The 21756-nt window shown below is 34.2% G+C and overlaps 1 protein-coding gene across 1 annotated transcript in view; it reads left to right on the top strand.

Moving 5' to 3' along the window:
* The window catches only part of TLK1 (tousled like kinase 1), a 138305-nt gene that overhangs the window by 71879 nt on the left and 44670 nt on the right, over window positions 1-21756 (top strand). Inside the window, exons 4-10 of the mRNA XM_045779995.2 lie at window positions 5127-5202; window positions 8641-8687; window positions 10609-10704; window positions 12258-12347; window positions 13362-13454; window positions 19044-19154; window positions 19266-19402. Of these exons, the coding sequence (XP_045635951.1) occupies window positions 5127-5202; window positions 8641-8687; window positions 10609-10704; window positions 12258-12347; window positions 13362-13454; window positions 19044-19154; window positions 19266-19402 (650 nt within the window). The remainder of the gene's footprint in view (window positions 1-5126; window positions 5203-8640; window positions 8688-10608; window positions 10705-12257; window positions 12348-13361; window positions 13455-19043; window positions 19155-19265; window positions 19403-21756) is intronic.

Genomic DNA, 21756 nt, shown 5'->3' with positions numbered 1-21756 from the left:
TAATGGGAAAAGATTAAATATATCTGTGTCTATTAACTGTAGTAATTTTGTAGAGATGATGATCTCTGACTTTTCTTTTTGTTGTCCAGTCAGAGCTGATGAATTCTACTTAAGGTAGAGGTAAAGAATAACTTTTAATATCCATTCCCTCCTCTTTCGTGATGGTATCTCTTCACATACTGTTAAAATTTCCTATAATATATGCCAATAATTTTAAATATCTCTTTGGAGGCTGATAGAGGTGGGTGTCTGTTATCATGGCACAATCCATATTGATTTCTCTCTCTCCTTCTGTGACAGTGTTAAAAGTGTAGTTTTTTTTATATTTTGTCTTATTTGCATTGAAGAAACACATTTATTTTTACTTTAAAAATAAGGAGCCAGATAAAACAAGATCCCATATTAGATTTGAAAACCTCATTTAATAATCACTGGCTTAAATTCTAAATAAGATAGAAGCATTAGTTTAATTATATCACTATCACCTCTTGAGTCCTTTAGATTTGTCTTTGTTTTTTGAACATACTTTTCAACTGCTAGAAAATACCATGTAAATTCTCACTAATATCTTAGAACGTTTAAATGCCAGAGTAATCATTGAGATTTTGGTATGATTACAAATGAGCATTTATAAAGCTAAATTGATTTGAATAGCACCACTCTCTCCTTTAATCATTTTCTCCTAACCACTGTTTCATTGTATGACATAATTCTTTGACTTTTTATAATTGCGGTATTCTTTCCACCTTTACTTTAAAAGCCAAATCAGGGGCACCTGGGTGGTGCATTTGGTTGAGCATCTGACTCTTGGTCTCAACTCAGGTCATGATCACAGTCGTGAGATGGAGCCCCGCGTTAGTCTCCATGCTCAACGTGGTGTCTGCTTGAGATTCTCTCTCCCCCTCTGGCCCTCCCCTAACTTGTGCTCTCTCTCTCAAATGAATAAATCTTTAAAAGTAAATAAAGCTATATTATATTATTTTGCTTTCCATATTTATTTTGCCTTCATTTTCTGGTCAACTGTAATGCAATAGTCGAGGGAAAAAAACAGAGAAGAAAAGAAAGAAATTACCGCATCAGCAAGAGTAATAAACTTGAAACATTCTGTAAAATACGCGATATGCGCAAATTTTACGCCTTGTGCAAATGCAAAGCTGGCCTGGTTGATGACCCTTGGATTCTCTAGGAAATCACTGGTCAAGATCAGTGGTTTTTCAAATCTCTTTTAAGCCATAGAACTCTTTCTTCAAAGTAAGTCTAATATGGAACCTCAGTGTGTTAAAATGAGGGATGCTGTGTTTGCAAGCACGTAGGTGGTGATAGGATGAGGATGTGTCTTTGATAGGCTAGAGCCTTAGCTCAGCCACCTGCTCCTTCCTTCCCTTTTCCTCTTCTTTAATGTCTTTTGAGGCACAACCTCCTTTCCTAAGGTATCTCTGGAGTACAGTTTGAAAATTGCAGATAGCAGCATTCTGAATTTTTCTTCACGGATGAGCCAATTTAGAGATTAAATATTTGGTATATTTCTGCATATCCTAAATCCCCAAGGTTCTAAATTCCCAAAGCCATGTAGAAATGAGTGACTCAGGAGAATTGTTAGCAGTAACCTTCACTGAGAATTTTTGTTTGTTTAATATAGGTATTGTTCAGATTTAAATTTAAAACCAAAAAAAACTAATGCACATTTTCCTGAGGTTAGTGATATAATATTTAGGGCCTAGACTGCTGGTTCTGTGGCTTATGGTTGAGGAGAGTTGAATGGGACCTTAAAGAGGAAACATTGCTTATTTTGCAAGCCCTACAAGTTATTTATAAGCTGTTAGGGAAGAAACTGCTAATCATTTAACGGGTGACACATGATTGAAATTTTGAAATAGGAAAGTACGCAGGTATTTGGAATAATAGGATAGCCATTCAGATAAGAAAATTTATTGGGTGCTTGCTGACATTTATAGAGTACATAACTGTTCCAGATGGTGTATTGTGTTTCTGGTGTGTTTCTTGCTTAATCCCCACAATCCTATACCCATATTACCACATTTAGAATTGACGAGAGTAGGGTGTCTGGCTGGCTCAGACAGTAGAGCATGTGACTCTTGATCCTTGGGGTCGTGAACTCGAGCTCCATGTTGGGCATAGAGACTATTAAAAAAAAAAAAACTGCTCAAAAATTTGGGTCTTGGATTAAATAACATGAGAGTTATGGTAAATATGGACCCAGAGTTTGATTCTTAGTCTCAATTGGTGCTTCTTCAGAGACCCATGGTACTTGGTTTTTAGGAAATTATGGTTATTTTGGGCTGACAGAACAAGTCTAAAATAACCTGGGGTGAGAGTGAGGAATGAGGTGGTAATACTACGACATGGGTGAAAAAAGATTAGGGTTTATAGAATGGGACAAAATATGGTCTGTTCGTAATAGAAATGTTTACTTTTAGGGGAATTTACTTATGTCTTGGTTTTCCTTTTTTGTTTTTTATTTTGTTTAACTTTTCAGTTTTTTATTACCTATTTCCAAATTCTTTACCCACATTAGTCATATAGCCTTAAAATTAATTTTAGTCTTGTCATCCTTTTTTTCTCCCCTCCTTCCTCAAACTCTTCTCTGGTTTTAAAGGAGGTAAACCTGTTGCCTTTTTGAGTTTTTTTTAACTGTAATAATTATGCATTTGGGTTTTTTCGTTTATTGTTTTTAACAAAATGACATTTCACTCGAAGGACTGTCCCACTTTCCCATTCTATCACATTTAAAATTCAGGTAGGGAAATTTTGCCTCAAAGTTTTTACTTAAGTAATCTATAGGTCTTAAAAAAAAAAGACCTTAAATATCTTCTTCAAATATATATCCAGTACAGTGTTTAATGAATGTTATTCCAGATAAGTTTAAGAATTTCTTCATACACTGTAATTTTTCATCCCATTCCCCTTTTGGAGATAGCCACTGAATGTTAGCATTTAGAAGCTTTGTGATAAATAAATCTAACTTTGTTTACCCCAGTTGAACCATCCTGCTGTCCTCTGCATTTAAAATGTAGCTTCTCAACCTAACTGATCCAGTGTTCCTTGGAATGTATTTTAGAAAAAGATATGGAACTATTTAGGTAGAAAATGTTTCCAGTGTAACTTTCAGAATTGTATTATTCTGTGTGATTTTTTGTTGTTGTTTATTCAAAAGTAACTAGTTAGGATTTAAGATGGAATTCCCATGGGATCCTGCCATGCTTAAAAATTAGTTCAACATTAAACTGTTGTGAAAAACCGTATTTTCTTGATCTTAAATTACATTTTTTTTAAACATAGATTAAGGAAGTATGTGAATATATGTTTGGGAATCTCTTTTGTTTTAAGATAGATTTTAGGGTTCTATATAAAAATGTTAGGTTAGAATTTTTAATTTGGTGTTGTTTTTATTTTGAGGAAAAGAGAAGATTGGTTATTATTTGTCTGAGTCTGATAACTAATGAGCTATTTACCCTAAATTGCTAGTACATCAGTGTACCTCCTGAGTAGATCACCAGTTAGGGTGGATTTCTTTAAGATCTCTGCTTTGTGTTATGACAACATTTGGCAGTTATTGGACATAATTCTATTTATAAACGATAAAATTTTGAAATGTGTAGTTGATGCATTCAGTTCTTCACATAGGGCACGTAGCATGTCATATAGAGATAAAAAGAGCATTTAGGACTTGGAAATACAGAACTGAATTTGATTTAAATCCTGGTTACCTTGAGTAAATTATTTAATATTAATGTATTAAGTGATAACTGTATGCTAGGCATGAGGAAATGGGAGGGTGAGATGTGAGATGATAGAACTCCTGTTGTTAAAGAATACAGACACTAGAACATTCACTTCATCTTCTCTGATCTGAATCTGTTATCATGTTGACAAACTGGGGTGAGAGAACTTAAAATCCCCATGATCATACTGAAGAGGAATCATAGATGCTCAACACAAGTTAGGTTATGTGTTGTCACTGATACTGTTTAATCATAGACTACTCAGAGACGACAAAATATGGATTATTTCCCTTTCTTGTTTGGGGACTGCATTGCCTTTAGAGATTTATTTTAAGTTGCCTTGATGTTTCATTCATTCAAACATTCTCTGTTCTGCCACCAGACATACTTGCCAAGCTTCTAGAATTTGAGGGCCTTGTGCCATTGCATTGTGCTTTTTGCTCTTAGTTTTAATTTTTAACCAAGCACAACAGTTTGTCAGACTCCACAAAAATTACTTGTTATTTTAGCCTGATGAAAATGGTTATTTGAGAACAAGCAGTCATCTAGGGTTGGGGATCTGCAGACTTCTTCCGTAAAGGGCCAGATGTTTTAGGTTGTGTGGACCATATAGTCTCTCTGGGAACTAACTCTGCAGTGATAGTGTGAAAGCAGCCATATCAGTACATAAATGAATGAGTGTGGCTGTGTTCCAACAAAACTTTATTTATGCACACTGAAATTTGAATTTCTTAAAATTTTCATATCACAGTATTTTTTAATTATTAAATTTTTCAGTTATTTAAAAATGTAAAAGTCACGCCTAGATAATGGGCCTTACAAAAACAGGTGGCTAGCGAGATTTGGCCATTGGGCTGTAGTTTGCTGCCCCCTGATTTAGAGCATAATCTATGAGTTTGCTGTAATTGTTAGATAATAATTGTAGGGATTGTATATATATTGGGGTTTGAGTTCTCCGTTTATTTTTCATCCAAGTTTACTTTTATAGACTAAATATGTGTGAATAATAGAAAACTAATAGGAAAAACAGAAGGTTTTTTTCTTTACTTGTTTTTATTGTTTTTTTGCCCATCCAGTTAAGAATTTGAAGGGTGCTTTATAAGGTTGCTTACTCTCAGATTTTTCATCCATCTCAGGTCAAATTCTGTAAATGTGAATTTCAAGTAATGTGTCCAAGGACTTCTATACTTTGAATATTTAAAATTTACGTAGTAGGAAATTCTATCTTTTAAATTGTATATAGGTAACTATACATTTATATCGCATGAGCACTATTGAACAAAATAGTTTTTGTTTTAAAAATAAAAATAATTTTTATACTGACTGTAATAATTATGTATGTAAAAACTGTAACTTTAAATTCTGTTAACTTGCTTTCTGTAGACACCAGAGAAGAAACAATCGGAATCATCCAGAGGAAGAAAGAGAAAAGCAGAAAACCAGAATGAAAGTAGTCAGGGTAAGTGAAGCAAAATCTTTCAGAGCCAAATAAGTATTTATAATTAATCTGATTTTTAGTCAATTAATAACTTAACTGTAAAAATAATATTGTGTTTTTATCATTTCTATAGCTGTTATAAATTTATGCGTTAATAATAGTTTATAAATGTACTTTCTATAAGAAATAATAATAATATGAAATTGAAATCTTTTGTACCACAGGTAGTGTATGGTTACTGTTTGTAGGCTTTTTGACATTTCCTTTGTTTGTTTGCTTACTTACCTGGGCATTAGAAAGGCAAATATCCTGTCCAAACCTGGCAAACGTTACCTTATCACCTTTCATTTTTCTTTATCTGAATTACAGTTTTGAAATGGCTTCTTGTCTTTGAATAAGAACTTTAGATGTCACTTTAAAGTGCAGGTACTGAAAGCTTGCTTATTTCTTTTATTTAAAAAAGAAAAAATGTATAAAAATGATTGAGATGCTTATTAAAGCATCATCTTTTTCTTTCCATACCTGTTCTTCATTCTTTCTTGCATACCTACCCTTTGTGATATAGGTTAAGAAGATGATTTTCAAGTCATCTCCAAAACTCTTACAATGGACAACAAAATAGTATTGTCATTTAATTTGCCTGCTCAAAATTAAATACAATAAATTGGTTCTTAAGTCATATATAATGACTTTATACAGATGATTACATGTTTTAGAGCCACTCTTTAGCTTTAAGGACTAGGGCCAGGAACCCATGGCTTACTAGTACTTACATGTGGCACTGGCATCAAGGAGTATATTTGCAGCAACTATCTGTGTGGAAGGAAGAAGTTAAGTCACTCTAGCATCTTTCTGTAGATGTGTGGTACTTTGTATCTCAGTCCGCTCAAAGCTCAATTTTGGTGCACTGGGTTGTAGGTAGTGGACTTGGAGCTTTATTTAGTGTAAAGCTACATTAGTTCTGATAGTTTTAACTTTAGATTTAAAAACTCACTTAAAAGCAGGTCCCAAATTAGGGTGGGACTTCTGGGTTGGTTGGTTCAACCTATGTTTTTAAGAATCCATGTTTATTTCTTTATGTTTATTTCTTTGTGGTCTGCTATCCACAAGAATTACCTGTTTTTCTTATGTTTTTAAAATGGTTGCCAATTTTGACTGGATTTACTTGTTTGAGCTTTCACACTTGTATTTGCTATAGAGAGGTTGGCATTCTGTCCCCCCCCCCCCTTTTCTTTGAAGGTGAGCTTCTTCAAGTCCAGAGCAAACCTCTCCTGTAATCTTGTCAGCCAGAATTGAGTCATGAGTCCATTCATTCTGTACCCAGTTATGTCCAACAGATGTACTATTACCCTTAGAAAAACCAGGACCATCTCTGAAATTGAAAGTGGGTAAAAGTTCCTTTTAGAAATGTAGGCTTTGTGGAGAAGGGATCATTGATACCTGAACAAAAATGGATTTCTGGTCAGGAGGGGAGGGGAATGAGGATGGAGGCCAGATAGGAGTTAGCTTTCCCTGATATTACATGTGGTGTGTAGGGGGAGGGAATGTTAACAGAGCCAAGTTTGTGTTCAGTTAGGGAAAAAGAACTAGGGACATAGCTTCTGGATGGGCAACCAAAACCATCTCTATCTTCATTAAAGAATAGCATCTTCTTCAGAATCTGCAGGAGAGTTGTTATAGGCGGAAGGAAAATTCCTTGGCTTTATAGGCATACCTTAGAAATATTGCAGGTTTGGTTCCAGACCCATCACAATAAAGCAGGTATTGTGGTAAAAGAGTCAAATGAATTTTTTAGTTTTCTAGTGTATATAAAAGTATGTTTATACTGTAGTCTGTTGTGTGCCAATGGCATTATGTCTAAATAACATCATACATAACTTAATTTTAAAAATATTACTTAAGGGGAGCCTGGGTGGCACAGCAGTTAAGCGTCTGCCTTCGGCTCAGGGCGTGATCCCGGCGTTACGGGATCGAGCCCCACATCAGGCTCCTCTGCTATGAGCCTGCTTCTTCCTCTCCCACGCCCCCTGCTTGTGTTCCCTCTCTCGCTGGCTGTCTCTATCTCTGTCAAATAAATAAATAAAATCTTTAAAAATATATATATATATATTACTTAAAAATGCTGTCATCTGAGCTCTTAGTGAGTTTTGCGATCACTGATAACAAATTGCCATAGTAATGAAAAAGTGTGAAATATTGTGAGAATTACTAAAATGTGACACAGAGACATGAAATGAACAAATGCTATCTATTGGGAAAATGGTGCCTATAGACTTGCTCAATGCAAGGTTTCCACAAACCTTCAATTTGTGTTTAAAACAAAAACAAAAACCCACAGTATCAGTGAAATTCAATGAAACAAGGTATGCCTGTAAAACCTTTACAATCATTTCTGACCTCTAAGTAAATCTGTACAAAACTGTTCATACTTTCTAGGTACCATTTATAGTCCTGAGTACTTAACTTGATTTTTCTTGTTCCACAAAAGAATTTAAGGTTGTTGAACTTTTAAATGTAACCTTTGTTCATCTCAGTAATGCCTGGCATATAGTAACCACTCAAATATTTGTTAAATAAAATAAATGAATAAATGAATATAAGTCGCTATTGAATTGATAAATGTGTATGTTTGTATCATCCAAAGCTTTTGACTTCATGGTATTGTCAGTTTTTCTTTGTATTGAAGAAATCATGTATTTTATATAGTTCCATTGAAGGGTGGGTGCCTTTCATCCAAAAAAGTATCTCTAACACTGTATTTCTTAGCACCTTCTTAATATTGTAAAAGTGATGAAGAGTTCATTTTGGAGCAAAACTTTTAATTAAAGAACTGTGATACGTAATGATTTGGACCACTTTATCAATATGGTTATACGAGCAATATTTAAAATCTAGTCTATTAAAAAACATCTTATTAATTTGGGAATACTTTTTAGAAAATCAAAACATTTAACAAAATAACATTAATGTTAAAGCATGTTATTGTCAGTTTGTATGGTTTTGTGTTAATCAAAGCTTTTTTATTATTTACGGGTATTAATTGGTGTGTCAGTTATGCAGTTGCTACTTCTGTTTTTTTATTCATTGATTAGCTTTTATGAAATTAGTAGTCATTAAGCAGTATGAATAATGTAGCTTTAAAAACAAGATCCTTTAATGTCATTTATTTATTTGATTCTCCAGTCATTGGAACTTTAAAAATTGACATGTTTCTTTTGAAATGTCATTTAATTTTTGGATTTCTGAAATTGGCATCTTACCCTTTGAGGGCTCTTAATATAATTTTTTCAATGTCCCTCACTAACCAGCTAAAATATCATGTTCTTTTTTATTAAACAGGTGATTTTTATGTGTATTAGAGAAATTAAGTTTGACACATTATTTTTTTCTGATACAGTATATGATAAATAGTCATGACTAACTTTAAATCTGTAAAAATTTTTTACTTTTATATTTTAGGAAAAAGTATTGGGGGACGTGGCCACAAAATTAGTGACTATTTTGAAGTAAGTTTATTAACAAATATCTCCAGTTCTTAATATAATTTTACTATGGGCTGAAATAATTTCTTTGAAGCACAAGGTCAACTTTTGTTTATCTACTTGATTAGAGCAGTAATGTCCTGTCTTCCTAGGAGCTTTAAAATTTACTTTTACATTGGAATGGAGCCTCATAATTTTCAGAGTGCTTTTTCACATAGTTTCTTATGACAACCCAGGAGATAGGTACAGTAGGTATTGGTGTTTCTATATTACAGATGAGGAAACTGAGGACCAGAGATGTAAAGTTGCCTATTTAAAGTCAAATTCTAAATGGGAGAGCAAAGAGGGGCACCTGGGTGGTGCAGTTGGTTGAGCGGCCGACTCTTGGTTTCAGCTCAGGTGGTGATCTCAGGGTCATGAGTTCCTGCCCCATGTAGGGCTCTGCACTCAGCATGGAGTCGGCTTAAGATTCTCTCCTCCCTCTTTCCCTCTCCTCTGTGCTCGCATGTGCGAGTGTGCACCCTCTTTCTTGCTCTCAAATAAATCTTTAAAAAAAAAAAAAACATAAATAGAAGAACAAAAAGAGCAGCTAAAGTCTCATAGCCTCTAGGTTAGAACTGTTTTGTACTGTCATTGCAGCCTTTATGATAGCACCACAGCAACATTTGAGCCCAGTAGATGGAAATTAAATGATAGAAGTGTGAATCTAAGAGCCCCTGAAAATAATAAATAGTGGTAAATTTAGATTCTTACCCAGTTTAGAATATTTTGTTACTTCTACACAGAAATACTTTTGGCTACCACTTTTACATTACAGAATGTTAATATGATTGTTAAAACAACAAACAGGATCTACTCAGTTGAAAAATATTTATATTTACTTGAGTGTGAGAGCAGAATTTGCCAATCAGGGGAAGGGCTGCATTAAAAAATTTTTTTTTACCATCCATTGTTTTTCTTAATTGCTAAGAATTTACAGAATCTACGGTAAAACTGTTGCAGACCATGGTCTTAGTGTTGTTGACCTAGCACTCTTTAGTTAAGGTCAGTCCCTCAGTGTTAATATCAATTAACAAGCTTTGCCAAAGGTTGGATCAATTCAAATAAATAAATCTTGGGTGCTCCTCAAGTGCCACAAGTTCTGCTAGGCACTGTAGATTAAAAAAAAAAAAAATTAGACGAAGTCCCTAGGTTACAGGAAGATACACTAGGAGGTCCCTATCTCTTGTCTTCTCTTAATACCATGACAGGAAGCCAGTAGTGGTGAATAGTTTTGTCCTTCTATTGTTGGTAGAGAAACATGAGAAATTTGAAAGGTAGCTGTGGAATACATTAGGTGGCTTCTCTTCATGTGCACCTAGGTCATGCGCTGTAATGCATGTTGTGCATGAAAGAAAGGATTGATTTTTATAAGATTTTGTGCTGTTAAAGGGAAGGGACTTGATCTATGAAAATTTTTTATATAATACTACAAACATCTGGATTTTTAACATCTTGAAAATGATGATTCTGTTTTAAGATGGTTTATTACATTCACTAACACCTACTTGTAAATATGTTAATTTGGGAGTGTTAGGGATTCTACCGCTTCAACAAACATTTATGATGGAACTGTATTAAAATTAGAAGGAAAAATAATATATGTTCATTGTTTGGGGGAAATTTATTTATCTTGAGTCAGTAACAGATTATAGTCAGAATGTTCAAGAAATAAAGGTCCTTACCAAACATAGTCTTTTCACATTCCTGTGATCAGTATTCTCTCTCTAGTCTTTTAGGACTCGGCTGTACCTGACCTTAGTTTTGCTTTTTCTTGACCCATTTAAATCACTACCGAATTTAATTTAAAAGGAGATATATTTAAATTAATTCTTAATGTCATATCAAAAGTAACGTCTAGCTAAACCTATTTTAATAAAGAGTGATGTTTCCTTTTTTTTCTCAGTACCAAGGTGGGAATGGCTCAAGTCCAGTAAGAGGCATACCTCCTGCGATCCGTTCTCCTCAAAATTCACATTCACATTCCACTCCTTCTTCATCTGTAAGTTTTTACATTTGTAGGTAGTCTTCTGTCTGCTGAACGTATGTATATGTATGTATGTATTCTGAGTAACTTTTCATTGAGAACTTCTACATATTTGTATTTATCTTTTTAGAAAATCATTCTATGAGGTAAGTTAAATTCTTTGTAATGATCTGATGCTGTTAGAACTTTATTTCTTCAAGTGAGAGATTTCAAGTTAATCTTCAAGTTAAAGATTTCCTGAATTAATTATATCCACGAAGTAATGTTTCTATAAAAGAATGCTTTTGAGCCTGTGGGCCTAAAACGAATACTCTTTTTTTTTTTTTTTTTTTAAAGATTTTACCCATTTATTTGACAGAGAGAGAGACAGCCAGCGAGAGAGGGAACACAAGCAGGGGGAGTGGGAGAGGAAGAAGCAGGCTCCCAGCGGAGGAGCCCGATGTGGGGCTCGATCCCAGAACGTTGGGATCACGCCCTGAGCTGAAGGCAGACGCTTAACGACTGTGCCACCCAGGCGCCCCCTAAAACGAATACTCTTGTATCAGTCCGTATTCAGTTACTGGTTTCTAATTTCGAACTCTCTTAGCAATTAAATTTCTTAACCACTAAAGTATAGCTTAATTCCTTTCTAGGAATCCTTAAGGGAAAGGGAGGCAGCCTTTATCCCTGGATCATTTTAGTTCAACGTGGGAGAAGGATCTTGGGCCTAAAAAATATTTTACAACTTTTTGGTTTGTTGCTAGTGTTTTAAGATCTAGTTTTATTTATATGCATTGTTTTGCTTATTGGATTTCATCTTTTCTTTACTTTTATTATATGAAAGTTGAATGTCTAACCAGAAAAGCAGCATTGGCTTTCAGTAATTTAAAAATGAATTGAAGATTTTTAAAAATCAGAGTATCTCTTATTTTTTTCAAGTACCCTGGCTTTACTTCCAGTGTCCCCTTTTAGTGCTTGCCTGTAGACATATACTTAGTTGTGTCTTACTCCTTTTGTACTTTGGCTACAACATATTGCCATATACAAAATAAAGTGTCAGACTCAACAATAATTTTGAGTTATAGTGATGGCATTGATACAGTGATATAATCTGTTTTCAATGATGTGTTTTAAAACTAGTAACTAGATAAACCATGAAACTCATCAGTAAATTGATATTACACTATATATGGGTGTGCATTATTGTCCTTGGTAGTAGTAGTTCTATATTAAAATCTTTTCAGTTTTACTTCTTGAACCATCATCATCTGTTTTTAATATTTTTGTTTTGAAATAATGTATTTTGTCATTATATATAACATATTGAAAGCATTAAAAATTTTTTTGGTTCTAGAATGTAAGCTTCTCGAGGGCAGGGAATATATGGTTGTTTCACTGTGCCTTATGTAAGGGAGGGTACTCTAAAAATGAATGCTTTTTGAATAAATGATGATTGAAAGTTTTGAAAAATCAGTTATGCTTTAATTCAGTTGTTATCTTGATAAAAACTTGAGAAGTGTTAAGTAGTTGTTGCTGAGCAAAAGCCTATGTTTTTCTTGCTAATGTAAAAATTTTAATCTTTTTCTGAGGTCCGACCGAATAGCCCTTCTCCTACTGCATTAGCTTTTGGGGACCACCCTATTATACAACCAAAGCAGTTATCCTTTAAAATTACTCAGGTAAATAGTAAATAAAATTTTTTGTATGACTTGTAAGAAACTTAGTACAAATAACTAACATGTCTTCTCTTTGTTTTAGACATAGTCATAAGGTAAAATTATACATCAAAAAAGCTAATTGCTAAACAAAAAAAACAATTTGTAGGGGGTAAGAAATTGAAACACCTAATTTACTCTCGGCTTATCCTTTGTTACGTGCAGGTTAAATATGTAGGTGTTATACGCGTATTAAATAAACAGAACAAGTGTGACATGTCGGTTTTGTTTACTGCTGCTTTTTTAACATACCATCCAAATACATATAATCAATGTTTTCCTGAAGCTATTATTTTGTCATAAGTGAACATTAAAGCAGTTCATTTTGTGTGTCTATATTTATGTATATTCCTATATGCTATACACTTACAGATATCATTTGAAAATTATTTATCTTGTATGCTTATTTGATTTTATGAATTTTGAGTACTGAGTTTTTCATTTTAACTTTTTACATATGACAGTTTTTGGATTTTACTATATCAGACCAGAGGGATTGGAAGAGTAGATCTTCTGCTTAGCCACCTTTATTACCCCAGGTTATTGCCATTAGACTTTTCTGTTAGGTCATGTCCAGGCTATTGTACATGCATCAAAACTTCTTTCTTTGGATGATCTTTAGGCTAGGATTACAAGTACATTGCTTTCAGTCAATACATAGCTCATGAAAGTTTTTGCTGTGTCCAAAAATCAGCAGCAGTTGATGGCATAAAGCAGTCGTTATATTGAATTTTAATGAGTAACTTAACAATATTCTAAAACTTTTAGTAATCAGTTTTTTAAATGTTTCTTTGTAAGCTTGTAGAACTTAAACTTCTGAAGATGTTAAAACTTAAAACTATACTAAGACTTCTTGGGATAACTTTTACATACACAAACTCAGATATTTTCTTTGTTTTTAGAAGCACTAAACTAGTTTTATATTTGCATGCAATAATATGTATAATGGAGATAATAAAATAGCTTTCTTTCATTTAGACTGATCTTACAATGCTGAAATTAGCAGCATTAGAAAGTAATAAAAACCAGGATCTGGAAAAGAAGGAAGGTCGTATAGATGACTTGCTCAGGGTAAGTAATAAGTCATGGAGGGGGGAAAAATTGAATAAATTATTTGGCGGTAATAAAACTGGAAGAAATACTTAGCATTATAAAAAATTCTTTAGCTGGGAAAAAATAAGCTTTTTCTGGTAATTTTAAGTATGTGAAAAATCACTATTTTAAAGTGAAAATTATTAGCTCTTTAAATGTGAATTGAGGAGACATCTGGGTGGCACAGTTGGTTAAGCGTCCGGCTGTTGGTTTCAGCTCAGCTCTTGATCTCTGAATCATGAGATTAAGCCCCGAGTTGGGCTCAGAGTGGAATCAGCTTGAGCCTCTCTCTCTCTCCCTCTGCCCCTCCCACTCATGCTCTCTCTCTCTCTCTCTCAAATATATAAATAAATCTTTAAAAAATAAATAATTGTGAATTGAGAAACAGTTGGAGAAATAAAGGGAAGTTTGTAAAATTTATTTTTATTCGATCAGCTGTCATAAGACATGGCCATTTCATGTTAGTTTTAAAGGTAATTGATTTTGTTATAAACCTGAGTGACATTTGATATTATACAAAATGAAGTAACTGCTGCAATCCTGTGAGATTTTTAGTGGAAACTTTATAAAAGGACACGTCAGAAAATACTTATAATGTGAGTAAGGTAAGAAGCAGTGGTTCTCACCCCTTGCTGTTCGGTAGAACACCAAATGGGAAGGGTGGGAGGCACTTTATAAAGATACCCATGCCTCAACTCCATCCTGAGGGATTCTCATTAAATTGATGTGATGTGGGGCTTGGGCACTGGTAGTTTTAGAAGCTCCTCCAAAAAAAACAAAGCTCCTCCAGATGATTATAATTTAAGCCTGCATTGAGATCTATTGGGATAGAAACTCAATAAAACCAGCGTCTCATCTGTGATCCTACCACAATTACAGATACCTTTGAAACATCCGGTTTGCCTTTCCTGATCCCATCCCAGTCACTCTCTCACATCCTTTTACCATTAACTACTGTTCTAAGTTCTGTATTAATTATGCCTTTTATTATGGTTTTATCATATGTATCTTTACATTCTTAACATATTTCAGTTTAATTTTTTTTAATTTCATTTATTTATATGAGAGAGAATGTGAGAAAGAGAGTGCACAAGCCAGGGGAGGGTCAGAGAAGCAGACTCCCCGCTGAGCAAGGAGTCTGACATGGGACTTGATCCCAGAACTCTGGGATCATGACCGAAGCCAGAGGCCGATGGTTAACCGACTGAGCCACTCAGGCGCCCTTCAGTTCATTTTTGAACTTTCCATAAAGTTACGCTGTGTGTACCCTTTTGCCCTGCTTGTTTTCACTAAACATTATATGTGGAATTGTCATGTACTTTTTTCATTTCATGCTATATATAGTAGGGCATTATATGAATATACCGTAATATATTTTTTCTGCTCTTGGTGGACATTTTCTTTCTACTTTTTGCTAATAACAATTCTGCTAAGAACATTATTGTACATGTCTTCTAGGGCAATTGTGGAAAAATTGGTCTTACATTATATGCCTTGAGAGAGACATGGCCAGAGTCCATGGCATGCACATGTTCAGTTTTGTTTTATAATGCCATATTTTCCCTAAAGCAGTTGGATTAATTTACACTCCTATGACCAGTGGGCAGTAAATGATCTTGTTGCTTATTATCTTTGCTAAGGCTTATTATAATCAGATACAATAAATTTTTTGGCCAGTTTGATGGATATAACAAAGTGTCTTTTATCTTTTCTTATGTGTTCTCTTATTTTCTAGCATCTTTTAAAAAATATTTATTAACTGTGTTTCTTAGAAATAACTGATCATGTTTTTTGCTCATTTTTCTTAATGGGTTGCTGTTTGTTTTTTTTTTTTTTACTTTCTAAAACATTTTTTTATTTAAATTCAATTACTTAACAAATAATGTATTACTGGTTTCAAAGGTACAGGCCTGTGATTCCTCAGTCCTATATAATACCTAGTGCTCATTCTGTCACGTGCCCTCCTTAATGTTTATCATCCAGTTAACCCTGTCCCTCCACCCCCCTCGCCTCCAGCAACCCTCAGCTTGTTTCCTATGATTAAGTCTCTTATGGTTTGTCTCCCTCTCTAGTTTCATCTTGTTTTATTTTTTCCTCTCTTCCCCTATGATCGCTGTTTTGTTTCTTAAATTCCACATATGAGTAAGAGCATATAATTCTCTTTCTCTGATTGACTTCACTTAGCATAATACCCTCTAGTTCCATCCACATCATTGCAAATGGCAAGATTTCTTTTTTTTTTCTGATGGCTGCACAATATTCTATTGTACATATATATACACCACATCTTCTTTATCCATTCCATCTGTCGATAAAGATCTGGGCTTTTTCCATAGCTTGGCTATTGTGGACATTGCTTCTATAAACACTGAGGTGCAGGTACCCCTTCGGATCACTACATTTGTATCTTTGGGGTAGATAATTAGTAGTGCAATTGCTGGGTTGTAGGGTAGCTCTATTTTCAACTTTTTGAGGAACCTCCATACTGTTTTCCAGAGCAGCTGCACCAGCTTGCATTCCCACCAACAGTGCAAGAGGGTTCCCCTTTCTTGGAATCCTTGCCAATATCTGTCATTTCCTGACTTGTTGATTTTAGCCATTCTGATCTGTGGGAAGTGGTATCACATCGTGGTTTTGATTTGTATTTCCCTGATGCCGAGTGATGTTGAGCATTTTTTTAATTTGTCCGTTGGCCATTTGGATGTCTTCTTTGGAGAAATGTCTGTTCGCGTCTCCTGCCCATTTCTTGATTGAATTTGTTCTCTGGGTGTTGAGTTTGATAACTTCTTTATAGATTTTGGATAAGACATTTGCAAATAACTTCTCCCATTCTTTCAGTAGTCTTTTGGTTTTTGTCAACTGTTTCCTTTGCTGTGCAAAAGCTTTTCATCTTGATGAAGTCCCAATATTTCATTTTTCCTTTGTTTTCCTTGCCTTTGGAGACATGTCTAGCAAGAAGTTGCTATGGCTGAGGTCAAAGAGGTTGCTGCCTGTGTTCTCCTCTAGGATTTTGATGGATTCCTGTCTCACATTTAGGTCTTTCATCCATTTTGAGTCTGTTTTTGTGTATGGTGTAAGGAAATGGTCCAGTTTCATTCTTCTGCATGTGGCTGTCCAATTTTCCCAACACCATTTGTTGAAGAGACTGTCTTCTTTCCTGCTTTGTCAAAGATTAGTTGACCATAGAGTTGAGGGTCTATTTCTGGGTTCTCTATTCTGTTCCATTGATCTATGTATCTGTTTTTGTGCCAGTACCATACTGTCTTGATGATTACAGCTTTGGAATAGAGCGTGAAGTCTGTGATGCTGCCAGTTTGGGTTTTCTTTTTCAACATTCCTTTGGCTATTCAGGGTCTTTTCTGGTTTCATATAAATTTTAGGATTATTTGTTCCCACTCTGTGAAAAAAGGTGATGGTATTTTGATAGGGATTGCATTGAATGTGTTGATTGCTCTAGGTTGCATAGACACTTGAACAATATTTGTTCTTCCAGTCCATGAACATGGAACGTTTTCCATTTCTTTGTGCTTTCCTCAATTTCTTTCGTGAGTGTTCTATAGTTTTCTGAGTACAGATCCTTTGCCTCTTTGGTTAGGATTATTCCTAGGTGTCTTATGGTTTTGGGTGCAGTTGTAAATGGGTTCAACTCCTTAATTTCTCTTTCTTCTGTCTCATTGTTAGTATATAGGAGTGCTTTTTTTTTTTTTTTTGGATACCAGTTTTTTATTGTTCATATAAATTGATTTTCTCCCAGTGGCAAATTGACAAATTTTATATGATTAAATACGTCTTTTTGTTTGTAGTTTATGTTTTGTTTGTACCAAATTATTATCAAAGTTATACCAAAAGAACTAATTTTTTTTAACTCCTAAGATCATAAAGTTGTTCCTCTAGATCAAAAAGATGTTTTCTTTGAAAACTTCTATAGTCTGGTTTTTCATGCTCACGGGAATTGTTTTTGGGTTTGGTGTGAAATTCAGTTTCATTTTAATTTCTTTCTATACAGATAATCATTTGCCCAGCTCATGTAATTTAAAAAGTCCACTCTTTTCTGCCAGTTTCATTGTATAATCTAGGTTCCATATATAAGTAGATCTATTCTATATTCTCTGTTCTGTCCCATGTTGTATTTGTGTATTCCTATACTGATACCACAGTATTTTTTTAATCATTTAGCAATTGTCTTTATTAGTAACAGATAACATAAGCAACAATACTTTAAGTGAATACAATATTATTTTTTGAGAGAAGAACAGAACTGGGCAACTCAGGTGTGATTTCTTCACAGTCTCATAGGGGATCTTGGCTCCTTTAGTTTTTTTGCTCCCTTATCCTTAGTGTATGGCTTTTATCTTGAAGGTCATATCAAGGTACAAAATATTTATTAAAGTCACCATTATGATAGTTTAGCTAGGTATGTACCAATCCAGAATAAAATGTTGGTTTTTATTACTTAATGAAGAAAGGAAATAGATTTGGGCGATCATAATTGCTGTGGCTTTATATTAAATCTTGATTTGTAATTGAAGAAATATCCTCTCTTTTTGGCTATGTTTGGCCCTTTGTAGTTATAGAGAAATGTTAGAATCCAGTTTTGAAGTCACACATGCAATTTGTTGGGGTTTTGTTGAAGTGGGTTTGTTTTTGCTAAATTTCATCTATGGTCCTCTGAGAGTCTCTTTATTTTACCTTTTCCTTGAAAAACATTTTGATTAGGTATATAATTTAAATTGGCAGGTATTTTCTTCTAGCATTTGCAGTATATTATGCCACGATCTTTTGCCTTCCACCATAATTGAGACCTATGGTTCTCAAAGTTGATTCCCAGACCAGAAGCATCAGCATTACTGGGGTATTTATTAGCAGTAAATTTTCAGACTCTACCTCAGACCTCCTTACACAGAAACTTTTGGGAGTGTGACCCAGCAATCCGTATTACAACAAGCCCTCCAGGTTCTTTTGTCACTGGACTAGACTAATCCAGCTAATCTCCTCAGTTTAGAGAAAGCCTCTTCCCTGAGCAATATGGTTTCCTACAAAGTCAACAAAATTGATATCTTGTTGCCAGGAAAGATGGTGGAAATAGTTTGCTGTTGGGTAGGCATCTGTAGTGCCATCCACAAGTTTAATGGAGAAAAAACTTTTATCAGTTACAAAAGATGGAAAAGAACTCATATTCATTTTTAAGTGTTAGACACTTTATATACTATATTTTAGTTATTTTTAACTAAGTGAAGTAGATAGTATTGCCCCTGTTCTAGAAATATAAAAAGAATAAGCCAAGGTTCAGATAACTGGCTTGACTTAGCCAAGGTTACATACCTTAGGGTGTTGATTTGAACCCATGGTGTATGGATACAAATTCCATGTACTTTCCACTGTACAGTTACGTAGCATTTAACAGTATTATCCCATGGTTAGTAGATGCTTAAAAAATTTTTTTTAGTATCATACTCAGATACTTACTTTATCCTTTCTTTTTATGTAATTTATTCAGAATGTAAGAATATTCCTAAGTGTCTCATATACCCAAATCCTAGACCTTTTCTATTTTTACTTATGTTGTAGGCTAACTGTGATCTCAGACGGCAAATAGATGAACAACAAAAATTACTTGAAAAATACAAAGAACGATTAAATAAGTGCATATCAATGAGCAAGAAGCTGCTTATTGAAAAGGTAAGTTGAAAGTTCAGTGAATTTTCCTTTTCATTCCACTGACCCCTTTTCACCTTGTACAATTTTAAATTTAAATGAATAAAATTGATGATTTTTTCCTCCTTTTTTCAGAGTACACAAGAAAAACTGTCTAGCCGAGAGAAGAGTATGCAAGACCGATTACGCCTTGGGCACTTCACAACAGTTAGACATGGTGCTTCATTTACTGAACAATGGACAGATGGTTTTGCGTTTCAGAATCTTGTGAAGTTAGTCATTCTTACATTTTAAAAAATGTGGTGTTCCTTTGGGTTTTTGTTACTTCCAAAGATTATAGATTTGGAATTATGTTCTATTTCTACTCCTTACTGCTCTTTGAAATCACAGCATTTAGTACATTTGAAAGGGACATAAAACAAAAGTATTACAGTTGCAGCTTTAGCGGACTTCTTGATTGGTTAGCATTCATCCATACTATATGATATATTATTCTAAGTATGACTTTCCAAAATATAAATGTATCTTCTAGCTTTATAGATGATTCGGGAGGAAATTTTAATTTTCATTGGGAGATTTTACATGTATATATGTATAAAAGATATATATATATATCTATCTTAGGACTTTTCTACTTAGTTTTTTCCACATTCTCCAGTCCTTACTTTAGTGTTAATACTCAGCACTTGTGTGCTCTCTATTCCTGTGGAAAAGACAGGAACTTTTTCTCTTCTGCTTCAGATACAATAATTTATAAATCAGTTGAGGAATATGTAGCTTTAGCATCTCTGAGGCAAACTTTAAAACAGAAATTGAGTTCAGATGGTGGTAGATAGGGATAGATTGACTACGTATTGAGGAGCCAGGACCTGTGCTGCTTTTTTGTTTTCACAGGAAAAATTTTTAAACCTCAAAAACAGGAGTAGTGCCAACATCTACCTCAGATCATAGAGTTATATGGAAACTGGAGGCAAAGCTGTATCTCAGTATGTAAACATTGCTGTTTCGAACACTGGTTCCCAGGACTTCGCACAGAGTGGCCTTCTCTCTCTCGCAGTTGATTTATTCAGCTTTTGTTCAGCACCAGCTTTGCTGGGTCCTAGGTGTACCATAATGAAGAACTTAGTTCTTGTGATGCTGGAGAGTTTGGCATTAATTCTGTGGATTATACAGAGCTATTAAGGGTTTGTATGTAGTGTGTGTGGTCAGAATTGAGTTTTAGAGAGATAACTGGTGATAATGTGGGGCTAATACTGGAAATAAGATAAATTATTGACAGCTGAGGTATTCAAAAGAAAGATGATTAGGCTTGAGCTAAAATACTGACAGTGAAGTAGAGACTAGGAGATATAGTTGGGATAGAAACCATGATTTTTGGCTGTTAAATAAGTAAGAACCTCTACTGCTAAACTCAGATCTACAGTTTTCCTGATAGTGAATAAAATAGGCTACATAATATAACCTTAAATACAAACTAAAAATGCAAATCTAAAATATAAGCTCTGTTTGTAGCTGTCAAGAGCCAAATTGGAGCTTCTGGGTTGGTGAACACATGGAGGTTTGGGAGAGTGGAGCAGTTAGAGCCTGGAAGCCCCACACCCTCTCCCCACACCTTGCCCTGTGCATCTCTTCCATCTGGCTCTTCCTGAGTTACATTCTTTCATAATAAACAGTAATCTTGTTTTTAAAAAATCACTTGCATTTCTTGTATTGAGGGCCTCCTGTGTGTTGTTATATATGCGTATTTTAAATCAAGCTGCTTATCAGTGTGAATTAAGTAGTTTATCAGCGATATAACCCAAAGTAGTTGGTGGATGAGAAGAGAAATAAATATTAGTAATGTTAAATTAATGATCCCTAAATTGTGTAGTCATTCCTAAATAATCAGATATTAGCTTTATATTCATTCCAGTAATTCTTCACTTGCCGTTAGGATTCTAAACACTAGGATTATTGCCATTTGTTTTCATTTATAGCATCTTAATTGTGCTCTAAACTAGCTTTAAAAATTAACTTTTTTAATAAAATGAAGTTATTTATTTCTATTTCCAAAGGAAAATTGGATTAAACTCCTGTTCTTGAATTTTCTCCACCCTTTTACTCTTCTGCCTAGGTGGCTATTGAGTCTTTCATTCTGGTCATACTCTCCTACTATCTGGCGAGAATCATAGGAACCAGCAATTTGTGTAAAGCCAATTTTGGGTCAGCAGAGCAGAAGTTCTGTAGTTCTGCTTTGACGGCAGTGGGAGCCAAGGAGTTGAAACATTTGTCTTGCTTTAAATCTAAGTATCATAACCATGTAGAGTTTTAAAATTTTTTTCTTAGCATGTTGAGGTGACCTAAAAGGGAACATGGTTACTATGCAAACAAGTTGTGTGATGGGATAGTTGCTGAATCTCTAACCTATATTTTTATAATAGACATGATATTTATTAGTTTTTAGAATTAGTAAGCTTTAGATTCTTGAACGGGAAGCAGTAATATTTTTACTTTTATTAATTGCTCATTTTTCAAAGCCCTGCTAATTTTTCTTGTTTCCCTTATTTTTTTTTCTTTTTTCCTTCAAATTGTCAAAATTCTTTTCTTCATCATTTTCTTATATTTAGGTCAATTTTTGTTTCATTTC

The sequence above is a fragment of the Ursus americanus genome, chromosome 1, assembly GCF_024610735.1.
Source record: "Ursus americanus isolate L20-20 chromosome 1, mUrsAme1.1.p, whole genome shotgun sequence".
NCBI lineage: Eukaryota > Metazoa > Chordata > Mammalia > Carnivora > Ursidae > Ursus > Ursus americanus.
Note: the sequence above shows the minus strand (reverse complement) of the source record. Positions and strands in the feature narration are given on the sequence as shown.